The sequence below is a fragment of the Mytilus edulis genome, chromosome 10 (assembly GCF_963676685.1).
Source record: "Mytilus edulis chromosome 10, xbMytEdul2.2, whole genome shotgun sequence".
In the NCBI taxonomy this organism is placed as follows: domain Eukaryota; kingdom Metazoa; phylum Mollusca; class Bivalvia; order Mytilida; family Mytilidae; genus Mytilus; species Mytilus edulis.
Genome location: NC_092353.1, coordinates 56,444,205 through 56,464,295, shown reverse-complemented (window position 1 = coordinate 56,464,295; position 20,091 = coordinate 56,444,205). Strand labels below are relative to the sequence as shown.

Below are 20,091 nucleotides of genomic sequence, written 5' to 3'. Positions count from 1 at the left end.
TTATTTATGGATTGTTAACTAGCTGTTAATGGAATTAGGAATGTGGTATTTTAGGGACATTTAATTTGATTTTATTTGATTTAAAATATTTTTTATTCATAAAGTTTTGGAAGAAACACTTATCTAACTTAGTGGAATAAATGAAGTAATGTTGAAGTGAAACAAGAATGTGTCCCTAGTACATGGATACCCCATCACTTTCTATGTTCAGTGGACCGTGAAAATGGGGTAAAAAATTTGGCATTAAAATTAGAAAGATCATATCATAGGGAACATGTGAATTAAGTTGCAAGTTCTTCATCAAAATCTACCTCGACCAAAAACTTTAACCTGAAGCGTGACAGAAGGACGAAAGGACGGACGTACAGACCAGAAAACATAATGCCCATAAATGGGGCATTAAAATGGAAAGTAGAACATGTGGTGAGATAGCACACCACCTACAAAAGTAGCCGTAAGTCATTCAGAGTCAATAATAAAGGTGTGAAAAAGTAAAAAAGGTTAAGTAAGATCCATCACATAATTGAGTTAAGCATTTTCAGCAAATAAAACGTTTTAATAGAGAGGGTAGGGGAGGTAATAAAATCTTAAACTGAGGGAATCAATAACAACATTTTCTTATTAAATATTATTTAAAAGTGTGCACATAGCATAAGGCAGATTTTTCAGTATTGTGTTTTGTCACCTACTTTCAAAATAAAAAAATAAAGTAGACATTTCATGGAAACAAATTATATTTTTTGAAAATTTATGATCAGTAGGGCTTAAATCTTCCAACACATAGTAAATAATGTACCAGATTATTGAATAATTTCCAATGAAACAGGGTTGCCCACATTTTCTCCTTTTCCACCCTTGTCCAAAATTGCATAAATTTTGGTTTAAACCCTTTTCCCTGAGTTAAAACTAAAACACATTCTGAAAGTAAATTGGTTTTGGAAGATAATTAGCATCTAACATATTACTATTTCCAATATATTAGTGGAAATAAATAATGTATAACTTGTTGGACATGTAACGGACATGAAATGTGACGTAAAGTTTTCATTTTGCTAGGAAATTGACCTCTTCTTCACAGTATTTTTTTTTTAATCAGTTAAGATTTTCATGTGTTACATATATTAACATTATACAAGTTGAATTTATGCCAGATTCTTTAAAAAAAACATGTTTTTAATTACTGCTGTTGCTAATGTGACAGAGACAAAAATTAGTAACGTTAGCAACATTTGGACATGTCACATTAGCAACAACATCTTTAAAAGTTAAAATGTATGCATACAGTAATGTTTATCTTTGCCTGTAGTTATACTATTATATATATTCTGGTTAATAGTTTCTTAATATACAGAATGTAATTGTCTTAATATCAAATGTCAAACTAGAAACCAATTCACAGTACCCCGGTTGTAACATTAGCAACACCTTCTTCAGTTATACTTTAAGAAAATTCCCGTTCTTGTTGATATCTTTTTCAGTTACCCAGATAATCATGTCAAAATGATTAGAGTACCAAAAAGAACCCTTCCTTGTAGTAGATGAACCAACCAACCAGATTTAATGGATGCATTAATATTAATTATTGCATAAATTCCATTAGAAGCCAAGTGCATATATGGACTAGAACAAGTTAAATATTATTAAACTGACCCAGACATACTATACTAACTGTTTTGCCTATATTTTTGAGCCGACCTTTGCTCTTATTAAAAGATGCTGTATGCTTGGAGGACAAGAGGCACAGTATACACATTTTAATGTCTATTGTTTTATCCGAAATTGGAGTAAACCTGAAACCAAAAGCACTAAATACTAGTTACTAAAAGGCAGGATATTGATTCTTTTTGAAGTATTAAAGCTATGTTTCCCATGTTTCCCAAGAGGCAAATACCAATTTTAAATAAACCTGCAACCAAAAACACAAAATACTAGTAGCTAAAATGCCAGATATTGATTCTTTATGAAATATAAACTAAGTTATCCATGTCAAGAGGCAAATACCAATTTTAATTAAACCTGCAACCAAAAGCACTAAATACTAGTAGCTAAAAGGCCAGATATTGATTCTAGATGAAGTATAAACTGTTATCCATGTCAAGAGGCAAATACCAATTTTAATTAAACCTGCAACCAAAAGCACTAAATACTAGTAGCTAAAAGGCCAGATATTGATTCTAGATGAAGTATTACTGAGATTTGCCATGTCATGTCTGGCCAGAAAAATCAAACAAGAAATTAATAAACAATTTCAAATCAGTTTGCACATATATAGTGAGTACTGATATGCAATAGTGATCAATGCCTCAACACCTTGTTTTGTCAATTAAATCATGATCCGATGATAGATGCATCAGCATCTTGCATTCAAAATCTCAAATACTGCTGAAGCTTAAAATTAATTTAATGTTTTAATTTAACAGTCATTTTCTGTCTCCCGGTTTCTTCTGGAGGACTTCATCTGAAAGAAAATAAATTGAAAATATTACTGCTTATAATATATATGATTATGAAAAAAAAAATGTTTTACTATTATTTTAGGACTTTTCTTCAAATTTACATCACTCTTAATGGGATTTTTTCTGAATGCTTGAAGTATGGTTTTAAAAATTTTGTTGTCATTATTAGTTTTAGCTGAAACGGTAACCATGTTTTTTTACTGATTACCCTAGATAATGCTAAGGTACACTTGAAAATCAAATTGACAATTTCTTGGTAATTATTTCTGTGAACAATGACTTTTATGCCAACTAGATATATATATATGGTAGCTTAAATGTGATATAAAGCCCTTCAAAGAAACAGATTATAAATTACCTTTGAATATATATAAAAGTAAACGCCCCTCCATTATTATCTCTGGTGGTTTAAGTTTTTGTATAATATCATGTTCAGCTATGATGTACTTTAATGTTCCCTCCTTCCACCTTCTATTACATCTAGTAGATGCATAATAAAAAATCCATGGCCATTCAGACACCTGAAACAAGATTTAAAAATAATGACAAGTGACTTCTCAATACACAAATGATACATGTAGATGAAATCAATGAAATAACAGAACACTGTAAATATTATTTTTTAATTGTAGCTTGATTAATGTGTTTTTTTTTCATGTATTCTGACATTTAACAAAGAATATCTTGTGTCATTAAGTATAAATCTAAATTTTCGTACAATGAACATATCTTTCTTAGTTTAAAGATAACACATATTTTATTAATAAATTGTTGATATAAATCAAGAAATGTATGTACATATCTTCACAAACAAAAAATTAAACATAACCTGACCTAAACTTCAAAATGATAGCTTTAAAAATAATGACCGATTTTTTTTTCTTCAAATGTACCAATCAAGCAGTCATTGAAAATTGAAAAGCATTTAAAGATTTTCCAAGTTAAGACCCTGTTTTTTCAATAAATATATCCCATTTCTATTTGTTCTTGATCTATATAGCATTTCACTGGAGAAATCTAAGTCAGGTTAGATAAAGAATGAAAAATCCAAGAAAATAAAACAAGAGGCTCTCAAGAGCCTGAATCGCTCACCTTCAATTTTTTTATGAAATGGTATATAAAACACAAACTTTATTCTAGATACCCTAGGGATCATTCAGCTTAAGTTTGGTTGGAATTAGTTCAGTAGTTTCAGAGGAGAAGATCTTTGAAATAGTTTACACCGGACAGACAGACGGACGACGACGACGACGGACGACGACGGACGCCAAGTGATGGTAAAAGCTCACATTTCCTTTTAGGAAAGGTGAGCTAAAAAATAACATCAACAATTTGATGAAATTGATAACTTACAACTGCTGGGTATACATTATTTCCAAATCTGACAGCCAGATAATCCCCAGTTTTAAAAGTTCTGTTTTAAATAACATTTACCTTGTTTATAAATTATTAACCATAAACTATTTGATAAATTATTGTCATATTGTATTGGCTGTTTTTTAAAATTCTTCTTCATTTAAAGCAATGTAATAATTAGAAATTACAAGTTATAAATCTATATATTTTTAAATATAGATTCTGGTGATAATAATCTTTAAGTTAAAAAAAGTATCCAAAACGTTATCATAATTATTTAAGTACAAATGTAGTAATTGTGAGGGGAAAAAACGCTTTGACTAGAAAAATTAATAATTTAACATCAAATGTAATTCACTTATACCTTGATTTCTCTGCTACAGTTGTCTCTAATGCACTATTATCCATAACATCTACATCAGACTTGACTTCATCATCTGATTTGACTTCTGACTTTTCATCACCTATGTTTGCTTGGCTACATAAAACTTCAGACTTGACTGGCACCACCTTGACTTCATCATCTGATTTGACTTCTGACTTTTCATCACCTATGTTTGCTTGGCTACTTAAAACTTCAAACTTGACTGGCACCGACTTGACTACATCATCTGATTTGACTTTTGACTTTTCATCACCTATGTTTGCTTGGCTACTTAAAACTTCAAACTTGACTGGCACCGACTTGACTACATCATCTGATTTGACTACTGACTTTTCATCACCTATGTTTGCTTGGCTACTTAAAACTTCAAACTTGACTGGCACTGACTTGACTACATCATCTGATTTGACTTCTGACTTTTCATCACCTATGTTTGCTTGGCTACTTAAAACTTCAAACTTGACTGGCACCGACTTGACTACATCATCTGATTTGACTACTGACTTTTCATCACCTATGTTTGCTTGGCTACTTAAAACTTCAAACTTGACTGGCACCGACTTGACTACATCATCTGATTTGACTACTGACTTTTCATCACCTATGTTTGCTTGGCTACTTAAAACTTCAAACTTGACTGGCACTGACTTGACTACATCATCTGATTTGACTTCTGACTTTTCATCACCTATGTTTGCTTGGCTACTTAAAACTTCAAACTTGACTGGCACCGACTTGACTACATCATCTGATTTGACTTCTGACTTTTCATTAACTATGTTTGCTTGGCTACTTAAAACTTCAAACTTGACTGGCACTGACTTGACTACATCATCTGATTTGACTTTTGACTTTTCATCACCTATGTTTGCTTGGCTACTTAAAACTTCAAACTTGACTGGCACCGACTTGACTACATCATCTGATTTGACTTCTGACTTTTCATCACCTATGTTTGCTTGGCTACTTAAAACTTCAAACTTGACTGGCACTGACTTGACTACATCATCTGATTTGACTTCTGACTTTTCATCACCTATGTTTGCTTGGCTACTTAAAACTTCAAACTTGACTGGCACCGACTTGACTACATCATCTGATTTGACTACTGACTTTTCATCACCTATGTTTGCTTGGCTACTTAAAACTTCAAACTTGACTGGCACCGACTTGACTACATCATCTGATTTGACTACTGACTTTTCATCACCTATGTTTGCTTGGCTACTTAAAACTTCAAACTTGACTGGCACTGACTTGACTACATCATCTGATTTGACTTCTGACTTTTCATCACCTATGTTTGCTTGGCTACTTAAAACTTCAAACTTGACTGGCACCGACTTGACTACATCATCTGATTTGACTTCTGACTTTTCATTAACTATGTTTGCTTGGCTACTTAAAACTTCAAACTTGACTGGCACTGACTTGACTACATCATCTGATTTGACTGCTGACTTTTCATCACCTATGTTTGCTTGGCTACTTAAAACTTCAAACTTGACTGGCACCGACTTGACTACATCATCTGATTTGACTTTTGACTTTTCATCACCTATGTTTGCTTGGCTACTTAAAACTTCAAACTTGACTGGCACCGACTTGACTACATCATCTGATTTGACTTCTGACTTTTCATCACCTATGTTTGCTTGGCTACTTAAAACTTCAAACTTGACTGGCACCGACTTGACTACATCATCTGATTTGACTTCTGACTTTTCATCACCTATGTTTGCTTGGCTACTTAAAACTTCAAACTTGACTACATCATCTGATTTGACTTCTGACTTTTCGTCACCTATGTTTGCTTGTCTACATACAACTTCAAACTCGATCGGCATTGACTTGACTACATCATCTGATTTGACTTCTGACTTTTCATCAACTATGTTTGCTTGGCTACTTAAAACTTCAGACATGACATCAATGTCACTATTATCAATGTTCATAAAAACATCATTTTCAAGAAAAGTTTTAATAAAACTGTCATCTTCATTTAAACTAGTATCTGAATCATCAAAGCAAATCAAGGGTTCAGTATTAACTGAGTGTGATTCTTGTCTATGAAGTGGTAAGAGCGGGACAAAATGATTGATGAATCCATCATTTCTAGTTGATGACCACATTACAGCAGCAGAGATAGAATATAAACCTTCTTGTTCTTTCAAGGGAAGAATTCGCCTGTGGAGTACAGTTCTTGGAACAACATCAGTGTGTACATCTGGATAAACAGACATTATTTCACATTTTAATACTGATGAAACTGCGAGAAGTTCCCAAATACCCATCCAGGATCCATTTTTACACGAGTTTAATACCTCTTCTTCATAAAGTCTTCTTATAACATTTCTTGTAAGTCTATCTCCAGGTGTATATTGTTCCAGAAACATTATATATGTATTTAATAGATAAGAAGCATCCTTCTTGGGGAAACTGTTTCCCTTGATAAGATTTTCATTTTTGAGGTATAATTCTGCATTTATGCACATCTCTACTGTTATTCTTGCTCTAATTTCCTTAAAATTATTTTCATTCCCAAAGACAAGAGTGCTGATGCTTCTGGGAAGACAATTCCCATCCCCGTACACCACCACTGGCAAATAGTTCACAAACTTTGTTGTCTGTAGTCTAAGTTTGGGGAATAAATTTGATGCATCACGGTCAACTACTAAATTATTTGAGACAATATTAGTATCTTCATTTATCACAATTTCAATTTGTTTGAATTCTTCATCTAACTGTGTACATAATGCCAGTAAGATATCATAGTCTGCACACCTTTGCAATTCCTGAAGTTTTAAATCAAAATATTGTTTCCTGTCTATTGCTGTGTGCTCATTTGGTGGTTGTTGTTGTTCTGCTGTCCTCAATGGCACACTTTGTTTTACTACCTTTGGTTTTGAAGATACTGTTTCATTCTTTTTCCTTATTGATGTTTTCTTTTCTTGTGGAACAACAGGTACCTTTGGTTTTGATGATGCTGTTTCCTTCTTTTTCTTAATTGCTGTTTTCTTTTCTTGTGGAACAACAGGTACTTTTGGTTTTGATGATGCTGTTTCCTTCTTTTTCTTAATTGTTGTTTTCTTTTCCTTGACTTTCAATTTTGCATTTTCTTTGTTTTCACTGTTTTTATTTCCCTGTATAATTGTCTTCCTCTTTGATTCTTTAACATCTTTACCTTCATTTTGGATCTTTATTCTTTCAATATCTGTATAGTCAGAATTTATACATCTTTCATAGTCCCGTTTTAAACATTGTTCACAAAAACATGACACCTTCTTAATGTTAAGTGCACCTTGTGTTTGAGGATCATTGTTAACTTGATGTATCTGTCTTATTCCTTTAATGGGTTTAACAGTGTCTTCTTTAGAATGTTCGATAATGTTTTTATCAACTAGGAAAAAATCTCTCTTCGATCCTGGTTCATCAAAAACAATATGCTCACAGCACCAATTATACATGTCTGTAGCATTTGTTATAATTGCTCGTCTTCCTATTACAACTGAGTCCACTGCTTTATTAACAGCAGCAACCTCTCCATCAGATTCACTTTTGCCGTGTTCACTCCCAAAATAATGACGCTGTATAACAACATTTTCTTGTGCTAATTTGGCAAAAGTGTGCCTACTTTTATACTGTCCAGCACAACCATCAGAAAAAATTATCAATTCCTTGTAGGGTATAGATTTTTCATCCAAAAATTCAAGAGTTTTGTTTTGAAAATACTCGACTGCTTTTGAGTCGTGTGTAATATCATCACTCAGAAATACTAAAGAATGTCTTACAATCAGTTCTGGCACATCATTGGAGTGATAAAATAAAACTATAGGATGTATTGTAATCTGAGCTGCAGCAAAATATGCTGATTTAATTTCATCTTGATATCTCACTACTCTATTTCTTCCGAAATCCATTACCATTAAAATATTATCTTTAGGAAGATTATCTTTTATCGTGTTAAACTGGAACTGTTGCCAATCAGCAGTAAATACATGTTTAACAAGGGATGTTCCTTGTGTTGGTTTTTCAACGTCTTCCTGCAATTCCTCTAGACATTGATGAACATTTCCTTCTTTCTGTACCAAACATTTCCTTATTTTACCATCACTTCCCATTTTTCTCTCCCAATGGTTCCAGGACAGCTTACGTATTTGTTCTTGATCTGTATTTAAATCACGATAATGTTGTACAATATTACAATGTTTCTCGTGTGAACTACACATTTCACAAATGCCATAAATGCATTTACTTTGGTGAAATCTCCTTGCATCAGGTTTTCTACATAATAAAAAGTTGACTAGCTCTTTTTCATTTCTTGGACTTTTGTGATGAGAGAAAGCTCTGTTTAGGCATGTAAGTTTGTATTTAATGTTAAAACATGTAGGACAAACACACACATTCCACTGAGTTTTTGTCAATAGTCGGACACATTTTGGCTTTAATGATATAAATTTAGAAAAGCTCAATTTAATAGTAGGATTCTCATCTCTGAAGGTTTTAAATGCAGCTGTTAATGTCATTTGTAGAGAATAACCAGGCCCATATTTTGTAGTATATCTCTTCTGTGGTAGAACTCTGGCTGTTCTTAGGAAAAATGACTTCACCAAGTTTTCTTTTGTTTTCGAAAATTTATCCTTCCTTGTTTTTCTAGGTTGTATCTTCAGGTTCTTCAATGCTTTTCTGACTATGTTTTTTCTATCATAACTTTTCAGATATCTGAGAGTATTTCTATCTAAAAGATCCTTAGTAAATGCCATGTTTCTACGCATAAATATGCTTGCATACTTTTTTTCTTTCTGTATCAGTTGTTCGTATATTGCATCCTTTTTCCTTGGTGTTGTGTTTTTAATGATGTGTGTTAAAAGATCTACAAACTTTCTTGGTGTAGTTGGCAACTGTTGTCTTACTGAGGACGCCTTATTCCACAAGGACTGCTTTGTTTTGTATCCTATCATGTCATGACTTTTTTCAGTTTTCTGTTTCAATTTTGGCAATTGCATCTTTTTCTCATCATCTTTTGTTGTTTTTTTACGATTTTTATCCTTTTCCTTAACCCATCTTTTTTTATAATTTGAGGTGTTTGCTCTGTATTTTGCCTTTGCCACTCTCCATTTCTCTCTCTTTGTTTGCACATTTTTTCTTGTTGATGGTTTACTTTTTGTATTTTTGTTTGATCCAATCTTAACTTTAATTGGTGTTTCAGTTTTTTCTTTCTTTCTTTGTCTTAGTTTAGCTTGCCTCATTCTCAGATTTTCTAGGATATTTTTGCATACTTGCTCTTCTTCTGGTGTTTTGTTCTTTTTCAATCTTATTGACTTCAATTTTTGTCTATTTGTTTTGGAGTGTTCTTTTTGTTTTTCTAAATATTGTTTATACTTTTGAGGATTATTCTTTTTAAGCTGTTCTCTCCAAATGGTGCTGCGATGCTTCTAGAAAAGAAAAAAAAATATAAGTGTTTGTGACAGACAGGCTGGCTGTACAACCTCATACAAAAGTTTTTTTCAGTAAAAAAATACAGAAATCCAGTTAAAAACAAGAGTATCTGTGAGCTACTGCTCACTTATGAAACCACACTAAAAGTATACAGTAAACAGGAAATTAACCATTTAGCCACTGTGGGATGGATTGATGAATAATTCTTGAAACCAAGTTTTAGAAATGCTTATATTTTAATATAATGTAGTTGTTCTGAGAAAAAAATGTAACAATTTAAAGCGGGCATATATCATGTATATCATGTATATAATATTACTTGAAGTAAAATTATCAGAATGGTTTTTTTTGTATTTTTTTATTTGTCCCTGTACCTTCAAATAAAATTGAATGCTAACCCTGGTTCTTTATTATTTATCATATGATTTTAACCTTCTTGCTGCCAGATTAAATTTTTTTACCATGTTACTCACACCACAATAGTGTATGACGGTCTCAGTATTTTGTTACGTTTTAAAATTCAAAATTCTGTGTGATGTTTTTAGAATTGCAATAGATGCAATTTAGTCTCACTTGTAGCATTAGCAACTTTAACAAATGTCTTTTCGTAACATATGCAACATAGTATATCTGTTCCATCTCATAGCATCATAGATGTAAAAATCCTTCTTTAAATTTATTCAAAATTATTTGAAAATACTAAATTTACAGAAATTAGTAGTTTTTTCACCCATATTTCAACTGTTTCTACAAATATTTTTTTTGTAAAATTCATGAATTTATTGTCGTAATTTGTGTCCAACATGAAACATTAGCAACATAATTGAACATTACTTCCTTCTTTTTTGTCCATAAGTAACGTTCCCAACACCTATTCAAGTCTTCAGGGAACATTCGCAACGACTGTACTTGTCTCACTAGACTCAGATCGACATTCGCAACATTGAATTTATGTCCGAAAGTAACAATCGCTACATAAAAATGTGTCCAACTTATACCGTTCACAACAACTTATCAAGAATAATGTATATTATATGTTCCAAGATGAACGGGATGACTCAAATGTTCGTAAAATACGATCAAATCTCGATTGACGATGAAAAAACACAACAAAAGCTTCTTAATTTGATATTATCATGAAATTACTTGATTCGACTATTTGTTGCGAACTTCCTTATGATGGACGGAATATATTCAAGTTCCTCATGCAGTGAAATTACATACAACTTACCTTTTGTTTCCTCCCATCCTGTGAATCAACCGATTCAGCTTCCATTTCTACTCAGGGCGAGATCGTAACTTCTATACAGGAGAGCTACAGATCTAAATATAATGTTCCTCACGTGACCCTGATAAGGACGGAAACGTAGATCAGTAACATTCGCAAAAATAGAACAGCCAATGATATTGATTCCTCTAGTCCGTTGACCCCCTTAAGGTCATCAAAATGTAAATAATTGGTATTTTCAATGATTCATAAATCCGAAGATAAAAATAACTACAATGGACTGTCTGAGAACCAAAATAAAAGTTGCGATCGCGACATACCACACCGGACGGAAAATATGTAACATTCGCAATTTTTTATTAAAATGCACTTTTTTAACCTTTACTAATAAAAATCTGCCTTTAAATTGTGATAAACACCCAAAAGGAGACTTTTTATTAAAATATAAGCCCATGATATAATGCCCAACATATGATTTATACTTTAAAATTCAACTCAAAATAAGTTAGATTTTGGGCAAGTAGGATACCATGTCTCTGCAATGTCTAACATTTTGAAATTAAAAACTCTCTACATCTGACAGAAAACACAAATACAAATTAATTTTTATTTTTATTTACTCAGAAATACACATTTAATAGAATAACATTCTGCATTACTACATTTCACAGTCTGTTTCACAGTTTCAGCAATTCCTTTTTTGATTGATAAAAAAAATAAAATATCCTGGTTATTGTAAAATCTGCCATAAATATTCATATTCAGATATAATTTTTTTTTTTAATTTAATTCTGTAAATTATCTCCCCTTTAATACTTACAGAGGAACTCCAAGAGGATCAATTTTGTATCTACAGATCTGATTATCTAGCATCACCCAAGACCTTCTATCATACATCTGTGTTCCTACGTCTAGTTTCGATGTCACAATCTTGTTCCATACAATATTAATGGAAGGTAAGGGAGGTAATTCTGCTCTTTCTTCCTCGGACAACAGGTTACGTTTTTGTCGTTGTTGTTTGATACTACAAAAGATTAATAACACTGTTGTGATGCATGAGTAAGTGATCAGCTAGGAAAGATATTTATTTTCAAAAAGTAATATAAACCTACAATTGAAGTAAAGAATTGTATGCAACTTTCCCAACTGCAAAACATTTTTTTTTAAACATTAACTTTTTTTGTGTAATATTATTTATGATATGGCTACAGGAGTTTTGTTTTCAGTCATAAAACAAGAATGTGTCCCTAGTACATGGATGCCCCATCCGCATTATCATTTTCTATGTTCAGTAGACTGTGGAAATGGGGTAAAAACTCTTAATTTGGCATTAAAATTAGAAAGATCAAATCATAAAGAACATGTTTACTAAGTTTCAAGTTGATTGGACTTCAACTTCATCAAAAACTACCTTGACCAAAAATCTTTTACCTGAAGAGGGACAGACGGACTGACGGCCAGTGACACAGACCAGAAAACATAATGCCGATAAATGGGGTATAAAAACAAAATATATGCTGAGAATTGTAGAATAAGGAAAAGGAAAGACATTAAATATATAAACCAATCTTAGATGAAAGACTACATTCATTTAACAGAATATCCTTATTGAAGTTATACACATTCTATTATAATGATGAATTCTGTGAGTGAAATAACGCAGTGGCGGATCCAGAACTTTTTATAAAGAGGGGGATGGGGAACACTGACTGCCATAAGAGGGGGACCGCTACAGTCATGCTTCAGTGATTCCCTATATATAATGACGAAATAGAGGCTAATGGCAACCAGTTGTGTTAATTTTTCTGTCTGATAATTTTGAGAATTAATAGTCAAATAGCTAACTTGATATCTTGAGAAAAACTATAGATAGTATTCAGACATTCAGCTGTTAAAAAGAAGCTACTAGAATCATATTTTGAAAGAAACGGGTAATATAACACATTGAATGAAGCATACACCAATCCCACACAGACGTCCCCGTGTGTCATCGTCAGGGTCAGATTCAGATACCCCTCTTCGAAAAAAACAAAACACAGAAAACATTGAGAACATGGCAGAACTAACAATAAAAGAAGTCAATCTACAAGACTTATACACTATCCTAGTCGATATGAAGTCCTCCCAAGATCAACTAAAAAAGGACCAGGACTCGTTCCAAACCATTGTGAAAGATCGTAGTTCATCACTTGAAGAAAAACTAGAAAATAAACTAGACCTTATCCATCAGCAATTCAAAAGTGAATTAAACCTTGTGAGAAAAGAGATTGAAAAAGAATCTAAAGTCACTAATGAAGAACTGAAGAAAAAAAAATAGTCGAGTAGACCAAGTAGAGATGACTGTCAGAAATCAACCAGAAAAAAAATCCACACACAATAAATTGATATTTAAGAATATAAAGGCATGTGACATCGAGAACACAGAAGACCCATTATATATCAGATTATATGTAGAGAAAATCCTCAGAGAAAAATTGAACTAGAGACTGAAATAGAAAAGATTGAAGTCTTGAATGTAAACAAAGGAGAAGACCAAGCCAAAAACGAAACGGGTTCGGACCGTAAACAACCAAGACTAGTTATTGCTGTTTACTTCCGGAATACTGATGACAAACGAAACGTGTTGCTAAATAAAAAGAAGCTGAGACATATTGGAAGTTTCTCCCACATTTACGTAGAAATAGACAAGACAAAGCATGAAAGACAAACTGAAGCAAACCTACGTAAGTTAGTAAAATCTGTCCCATCACGGCGGTCGAGTTGTGAATGTCCCTGATCAAATCCAAAACACCGACAAAACTGAAAATCAAAACAATGGCTCATCATAGCAATTACCATGCCACCCGGGCATTAAAGTACTCCATGAAGCAGGAAGTAGAGCACTAGGTGCAATAATTGCAAAGCATTTTAGTATGAAAGGTCTCAGCTTTCCAGTTTTTGAAAAACTTTATTTCAATACTGTAGTTCCAGTAACAGACTATGCATCAGAAGTGTGGGGATACAAAAATATAGACCTTACCGACAAATTACAACATAGAGCAATTAGAACATTCTTGGGAGTCGGGAAAAGGGCACCGTTACCTTATCTTACAGGGGAAACATGTTGGCTGGATGTGCAACTAAGGCGTCAAATAAACATCATACGATTATGGTTGAGAATTGTAAGAATGCCAGATGACCGATTGCCAAAAAAAGATATTTTAATGGGACAAACAAAATAGTAACAGGAATAGCTGGTCATTTGAAGTGAAGTCAATTTTGAACAAATGTAATCTATCACAAAACTTTCAAGAAAATAGTACACTTGGACTAGGAGTGAAAGCTTTTTTAGGCATTGTTAAGGAAAGACTAACATACATAGGGTCCGAGAAATGGAAAACCAGTGTGAACGGGATGCCTAAACTAAGAACATATATCAAAATTAAAGAAAATTACTGTCAAGAACCAATTATTAACAAAACAATGTCATCAAAGCAACGATCTGTCATTTCAAAGATTAGAAGTGGTACATTTCCTATAGAAATAAAAATAGGTCTCTATCGACAAAAACCTATATCTGAAAGACTCTGCAAAATATGCAATAATCGAGCTGTTGAGGACGAGATGCATTTTTTTATTCAGTGTCCTGCCTATTCCGCAGAGAGACAAACATTGTTATCCACAGTAGAATGCAAGCTGAACGTACACACACAGGAACTTGACAATGAAGAACTGTTGAAATTACTGTTAATAACACCAGACACAATTTGCGATGTGGCCAACTTTCTAATGGAAGCTTTGGACAAAAGATACAGATTAACATAATTAGAACAGTACTTTGAAGTGTCTTGCTAACGTTCACTGCTATAAAATTACGATTATAAAAGCATTGTGTGAAATTATACCTGTGAATATATAAGGTTTTTTTTATAATTCTGGCTGCTTAATGTTTAAAAGCAATCTGAAGGTTACTTTATTTACATCAAAGTCTCAATTTTTTTAAATTTTTTTCTACCTCTACCTATAAAGATAATTATTCTACACGATCATAATAATTATATCAAAAGTTCAAAGCTGATCAATATATAAATATTTACTTTCAATGACAGCTCATTTTTATTAGTCAAAATTTTATCAGTCAGTAATATGAATTTCCTCACATGTATCTGTACAATTCTATTCACACCAGAAAGTTTGAAAATCTATACTTGGACCCCCTAAGAAATTTTGAGAAAAGTGTACATGAACGCTTCATTTTTATGGGGTATAAATGTATAAGTAAGAGAAGTTACATTTCATCATTTATAGTGCATACAATTTGTATATAATATAATATGTAATGTGAATCAGTCTTCTGTTGATACAAACTGGAATTATTACTATGTTTCAAAGTAACACAAGATAAAACACTTTGTTGAACATGTATGATCACTGGTGCAGGCACACATGAGACAATGCTATCTCATTTAATTATTAATACTACAAACTCAATTCAACACAATAGAACTACCATGTCAAAGCTACAAAAAAAAAAAGCTAAGAGAAGAAAATGTCAAATTTTCAATTTTGATAAAGGGAGATAACCCAAAGTAACACCAAGATGAAAAGTCAAACTATACTTGTATACATACTTTATAATGTCTGCATTGAAGAAAGAAAGGTATAGTCTGTTCATAGTTATACATGCTTGTTATATACTTATTGTAATAAATAGTGTTATATTTTTTTATTTACTTTTTTTACTTGTATGCATTTAAATGTACCTGTTTACATTTTCAAATATTAGCCATAGTGTCTACATGCTATTTCTCTATCACAGCAAATAGGATAAATTATCATGATATAGATCAACTGTCAGAATTTTGTCAAATCTAGGTGAAAATTTCTTTTTCTTACCTTTTATAATTACAAATTCTAGTTTTTATAATATGATGTGGATACATACAAAAAGAAACAACTCTTATCTTCCTAAATTTCCATTTTCAACCCTTACATTATCAAACAAGTGAAACTGCGAGCTACTGCTCACTGATGATACCCCCGCCGCAAGTGGATAATATTAATAGTGTAAAAATATGCAAGTGTTCGGTAAACAGGAAGTTGTAGAGTGATGAATCTGAAAACGCATCACACGGTATAGCTGACTTATAAAAATCCTGAAACCAAATTTCAGAAATCCTTGTATTGTAGTTCCTGAGAAAAATGTGACGAAAATTTTTAACTTGGTTATCATGTGTAAAATCATACAAGTGTTCGGTAAACAGGAAGTAGTCGAGTGATGAATCTGAAAACGCATCACACGGTATAGCTGACTTATATAAATCCTGAAACCAAATTTCAGAAATCCTTGTATGGTAGTTCCTGAGAAAAATGTGACGAAAATTTTCAACTTGGCTATCATGTGTAAAATCATACAAGTGTTCGGTAAACAGGAAGTTGTCGAGTGATGAATCTGAAAACGCATCACACGGTATAGCTGACTTATATAAATCCTGAAACCAAATTTCAGAAATCCTTGTATTGTAGTTCCTGAGAAAAATGTGACGAAAATTTTCAACTTGGCTATCATGTGTAAAATCAGACAAGTGTTCGGTAAACAGGAAGTTGTCAAGTGATGAATCTGAAAACGCATCACACAGTATGGCTGACATATATAAATGTTGATACTAAATTACAGAAAGGGTGGATGTGTAGTTCCTGAGAAAAATGTGACGAAAGTTTCATGGGACGGACTGACAGACAGAGGTAAAACAGTATACCCCCCCTTTTTTAAAGCGGGGGTATAATAAAAGTTAATTATTAAGTTACTTTCATTCTTATTATCTCATTTAATTATTAAACACAACTGATATATTGAAACTACATTGTATCAAATAAGAATTAAGCCTCCGATATAAAACTGATTAATAGATTTGAAATTTATTCATATAATTATTCGTACATAAATGACAGTGCATCATAAGCCTCTAAAGGCTGGTTGGTATAATTATACATGTTTATTTTTTATCTGACAACCCTGCATACCATCTGGTATCCACTTAAGGGAACTCTACCAGCACAAAACATAAGAGGCGTTGGTTCAGCAGCTCTTTATTTATGTTTATTAAATGTTTATGTTTAAAACTGCAATATATTGTATTTCATGTATATGTACCAAGGCTTCCAAAACGGTCATATATTCCGGTCATTTGTATAATGTCCGGTAAAAGTCCGGCTGGGCAAAGCATGAAACGGTCATATACTTTTTAGTTTTCAAGGCTTTTTCGGTCATTTTATACACGATCTTTTTGACCCAACCTTTTTCCATTAACATCAACACATTTCCGGTCATAAATGTGACATGATGATTAATTACTATCAAAACAACACATAATCCAATACTTTCTAATTTTAATCAAGGCTAATTAGTAGTTGGACAGCTGAAATCTACCTGTTCAGGTGACAGGTGAACTATGTTCAGTACCGGACATCGTAAAATTGATCGGTCTATTCACAATTTTTTTCTTACTTTTCAGCAGTTTGTTTCTTATTGATTTAGTCCAAAAGATTAAAATTATTAGAAATTAGTTTATTAACATGATTTGATGAAAAATTTAAAAAGGTTTTAAATGAAAAATCGTCAGAACTACGTCGTATGAACTAGAACACGTGTGCGCATGTGCACAGGTGGGAAATTTAATTATGCATCCTACATTTCTTCAAAAATGCTAAAATTATCTTTGATACCTGTATCTAACGTTCATTTCAAGTATTTTGTTGAAGAAATAACGTGGAAAGAGCTTCTTCACTCAGTCCTGCTTTGTAAACATTCAGGGATTTTACGTATCCCTTTATGGTCCATGTTTTACCATTGTCAAGTCAACATCCGGTTAGAACAATGTGAAAACGAAACTAAAGATTTGATAATGTCATTTTGCACAAATAAAAAGTCTAAGGCAGATATGAGCACGCTGATGTGCACACTTTGAATGATGCACTGCCAATTTAACAGTTACATCCGAACATCAAATTCATATCATATCAAAGTAAAGTTTAAAATCGGTTTTTTTAATGCAATGTCAATCATTGGAATGGCCATCTGATTACCATAATTGCCTTTTGTGACTAAGTCTTAAGGAATTAAAATCGGAATCAGATATGAAATGTCCGGCTGGCTCAAATAATTTTTGGAAGCCTTGATATGTACCAAGTTGTACTTTAATAATAAAAATATCTATCTATCTATAATCAACCAAATTGTTCCCACAAAAGAGGTGTCTCATTGGCAATCATACCACATCTTCTTTTTTATATTTATAATACTTACAGTATAATATCTTCATCAACATACAGTCTCTCATCTTCACTGAATGAATCTCGTGACTTTGTATATATTTTGGCATCATAAACTTCATATGGTTGCTGTAATTTGAAACAGTAATACTCACACATTTAAATGTCATATGAATAAAAAAAAAATCTGTTCTTTGTTTCTTCAGTAATTTAATATTTCTAAAGCAACAAATTTGGTTTTATAACACTTGTATGATTTTCCTGGTCATCTACATGTACCTTTGGTTCAAAATTTTAAAATATTAAAATATATATAAATAATCTTTTACAGTTAAAAAGGTATCATACATAAGAAAAATGGATTAAAAAAGTTAGGTAGTGCCTGCTTGATTATTAAGAGACAACCAAATGAAAAACAGAAAATTTTGGTTGTGATGAAGGTGTCTTGATTTTTATACCATATGAAGTTACTGCTACTGAATGAAATCTGATTGAACACAAACATTTTTTGTAACAATTGCCAATTACCAACATGTGTTAGAGTAAAAACAAGAATGTGTCCAAAGTACACGGATGCCCCACTCGCACTATCCTTTTCCATGTTCCATGGACCGTGAAATTGGGTAATAATCCAAAAACTTTAACCTGAAACTCCCACTTTCAATTTCTATGTTCAGTAGACTGTGAAATTGGGGTGAAATTGGGGTCAAAAGTCTAATTTGGCTTCAAAATTAGAAAGATCATATCATTAGCAACAAGTGTACTAAGTTTCAAGTTGTTGATTGGACTTCAGCTTCATCAAAAACTACCTTGACCAAAAACTTTAACCTTAACGGACGTACAGACACACAGACGAATGGACGCACAAACAGAGCCACAGACCAGAAAACATAATGCCCCTCTACTATCGTAGGTGGAGCATAATTATCATGTTTATGGCACTGCTTCATAGTTATTTGTCTTGAAGTTTTGAACTACAGTGGATTCATTTATTTTCGTGGGAACCAATTTTTGTGGATTATAGAAATCTTATATGTTCATGGATATTTACTTTCGTGGTTTTGTGGATGTCTGCATACAATCCTATAGAATATTTGAAATTTGTTGAAAATTTTATTTCGTGGTTCACCTGTACCCACAAAATCCACAAAAAATGGTATTCAACAAAAAATAATGAATCTACTACAGTAAAGTACTCCCTGATTTTTAATTTACTTTGATTTCTATTATAAAACCATCTTCAGCAAAAATCTTGTTTTTAGGTTGCACTGGTAACCTTACAAATCTTACCTCCCAAGGAACATATTTATCAAAGACAGGGAATCTGGTAACAGTGGTTCCTGGGTAAGGTGATTGCCTAGCAGCCACATGGACAAGTAGACCTTTTACTGTAGACACTCCAAGTACATCTGTTGAAATAAAATACACATAAACACATGAACAAGTAGACCTTTTACTGTAGACACTCCAAGTACATCTGTTGAAATAAAATACACATAAACACATGAACAAGTAGACCTTTTACTGTAGACACTCCAAGTACATCTGTTGAAATAAAATACACATAAACACATGGACAAGTAGACCTTTAACTGTAGACACTCCAAGTACATCTGTTGAAATAAAATACACATAAACACATGGACAAGTAGACCTTTAACTGTAGACACTCCAAGTACATCTGTTAAAATAAAATACACATAAACACATGAACAAGTGGACCTTTTACTGTAGACACTCCAAGTACATCTGTTGAAATAAAATACACATAAACACATGGACAAGCAGACCTTTAACTGTAGACACTCCAAGTACATCTGTTAAAATAAAATACACATAAACACATGGACAAGTAGACCTTTTACTGTAGACACTCCAAGTACATGTGTTGAAATAAAATACAAATAAATACATGGACAAGTAGACCTTTTACTGTAGACACTCCAAGTACATCTGTTAAAATAAAATACACATAA

At 32.5% G+C, this 20,091-nt stretch overlaps 3 protein-coding genes across 5 annotated transcripts in view; all 3 read right to left on the bottom strand.

Annotated features, from left to right (window-relative positions):
* Positions 1–20,091, bottom strand: part of LOC139492177 (inositol 1,4,5-triphosphate receptor associated 2-like) — a 455,884-nt gene that overhangs the window by 116,972 nt on the left and 318,821 nt on the right. The gene's annotated exons all lie outside the window — the stretch shown is intronic.
* Positions 1–20,091, bottom strand: part of LOC139492176 (transient receptor potential cation channel subfamily M member-like 2) — a 99,002-nt gene that overhangs the window by 9,559 nt on the left and 69,352 nt on the right. For both annotated transcript variants that reach the window (XM_071280340.1, XM_071280341.1), the window contains 3 exons: positions 19,406–19,524; positions 18,150–18,244; positions 11,685–11,888 (listed from right to left, as the gene is read on the bottom strand). In XM_071280340.1, coding sequence (XP_071136441.1) covers positions 11,685–11,888; positions 18,150–18,244; positions 19,406–19,524 — 418 coding nt within the window. The remainder of the gene's footprint in view (positions 1–11,684; positions 11,889–18,149; positions 18,245–19,405; positions 19,525–20,091) is intronic.
* On the bottom strand, positions 2,384–11,037 carry LOC139492175 (repetitive organellar protein-like). Of its 2 annotated transcripts, XM_071280339.1 has the most exons (5): positions 10,868–11,037; positions 4,177–9,632; positions 3,810–3,870; positions 2,815–2,977; positions 2,384–2,458 (listed from the first exon to the last, which is right to left on the bottom strand). In XM_071280339.1, exons 1-5 carry the CDS (start codon positions 10,910–10,912, stop codon positions 2,421–2,423), a joined length of 5,763 nt encoding a protein of 1,920 aa, XP_071136440.1. In that variant the 5' UTR covers positions 10,913–11,037; the 3' UTR covers positions 2,384–2,420. The 2 variants fall into 2 exon arrangements, 1 of the variants encoding a protein (XP_071136440.1); XR_011656710.1 differs by lacking the exon at positions 3,810–3,870.

Bases quoted from the DNA above. Each gene is read 5' to 3' on its own strand.
- LOC139492175 (XM_071280339.1), bottom strand. From the start codon at position 10,912: ATGGAAGCTGAATCGGTTGATTCACAGGATGGGAGGAAACAAAAG. The intron at 9,633-10,867 runs GTAAGTTGTATG...TTTCTTTTCTAG, and splicing joins AGGATGGGAGGAAACAAAAG to AAGCATCGCAGCACCATTTG. The intron at 2,978-3,809 runs GTAAGTTATCAA...ATCTTGTTTCAG, and splicing joins ATAATGTATACCCAGCAGTT to GTGTCTGAATGGCCATGGAT.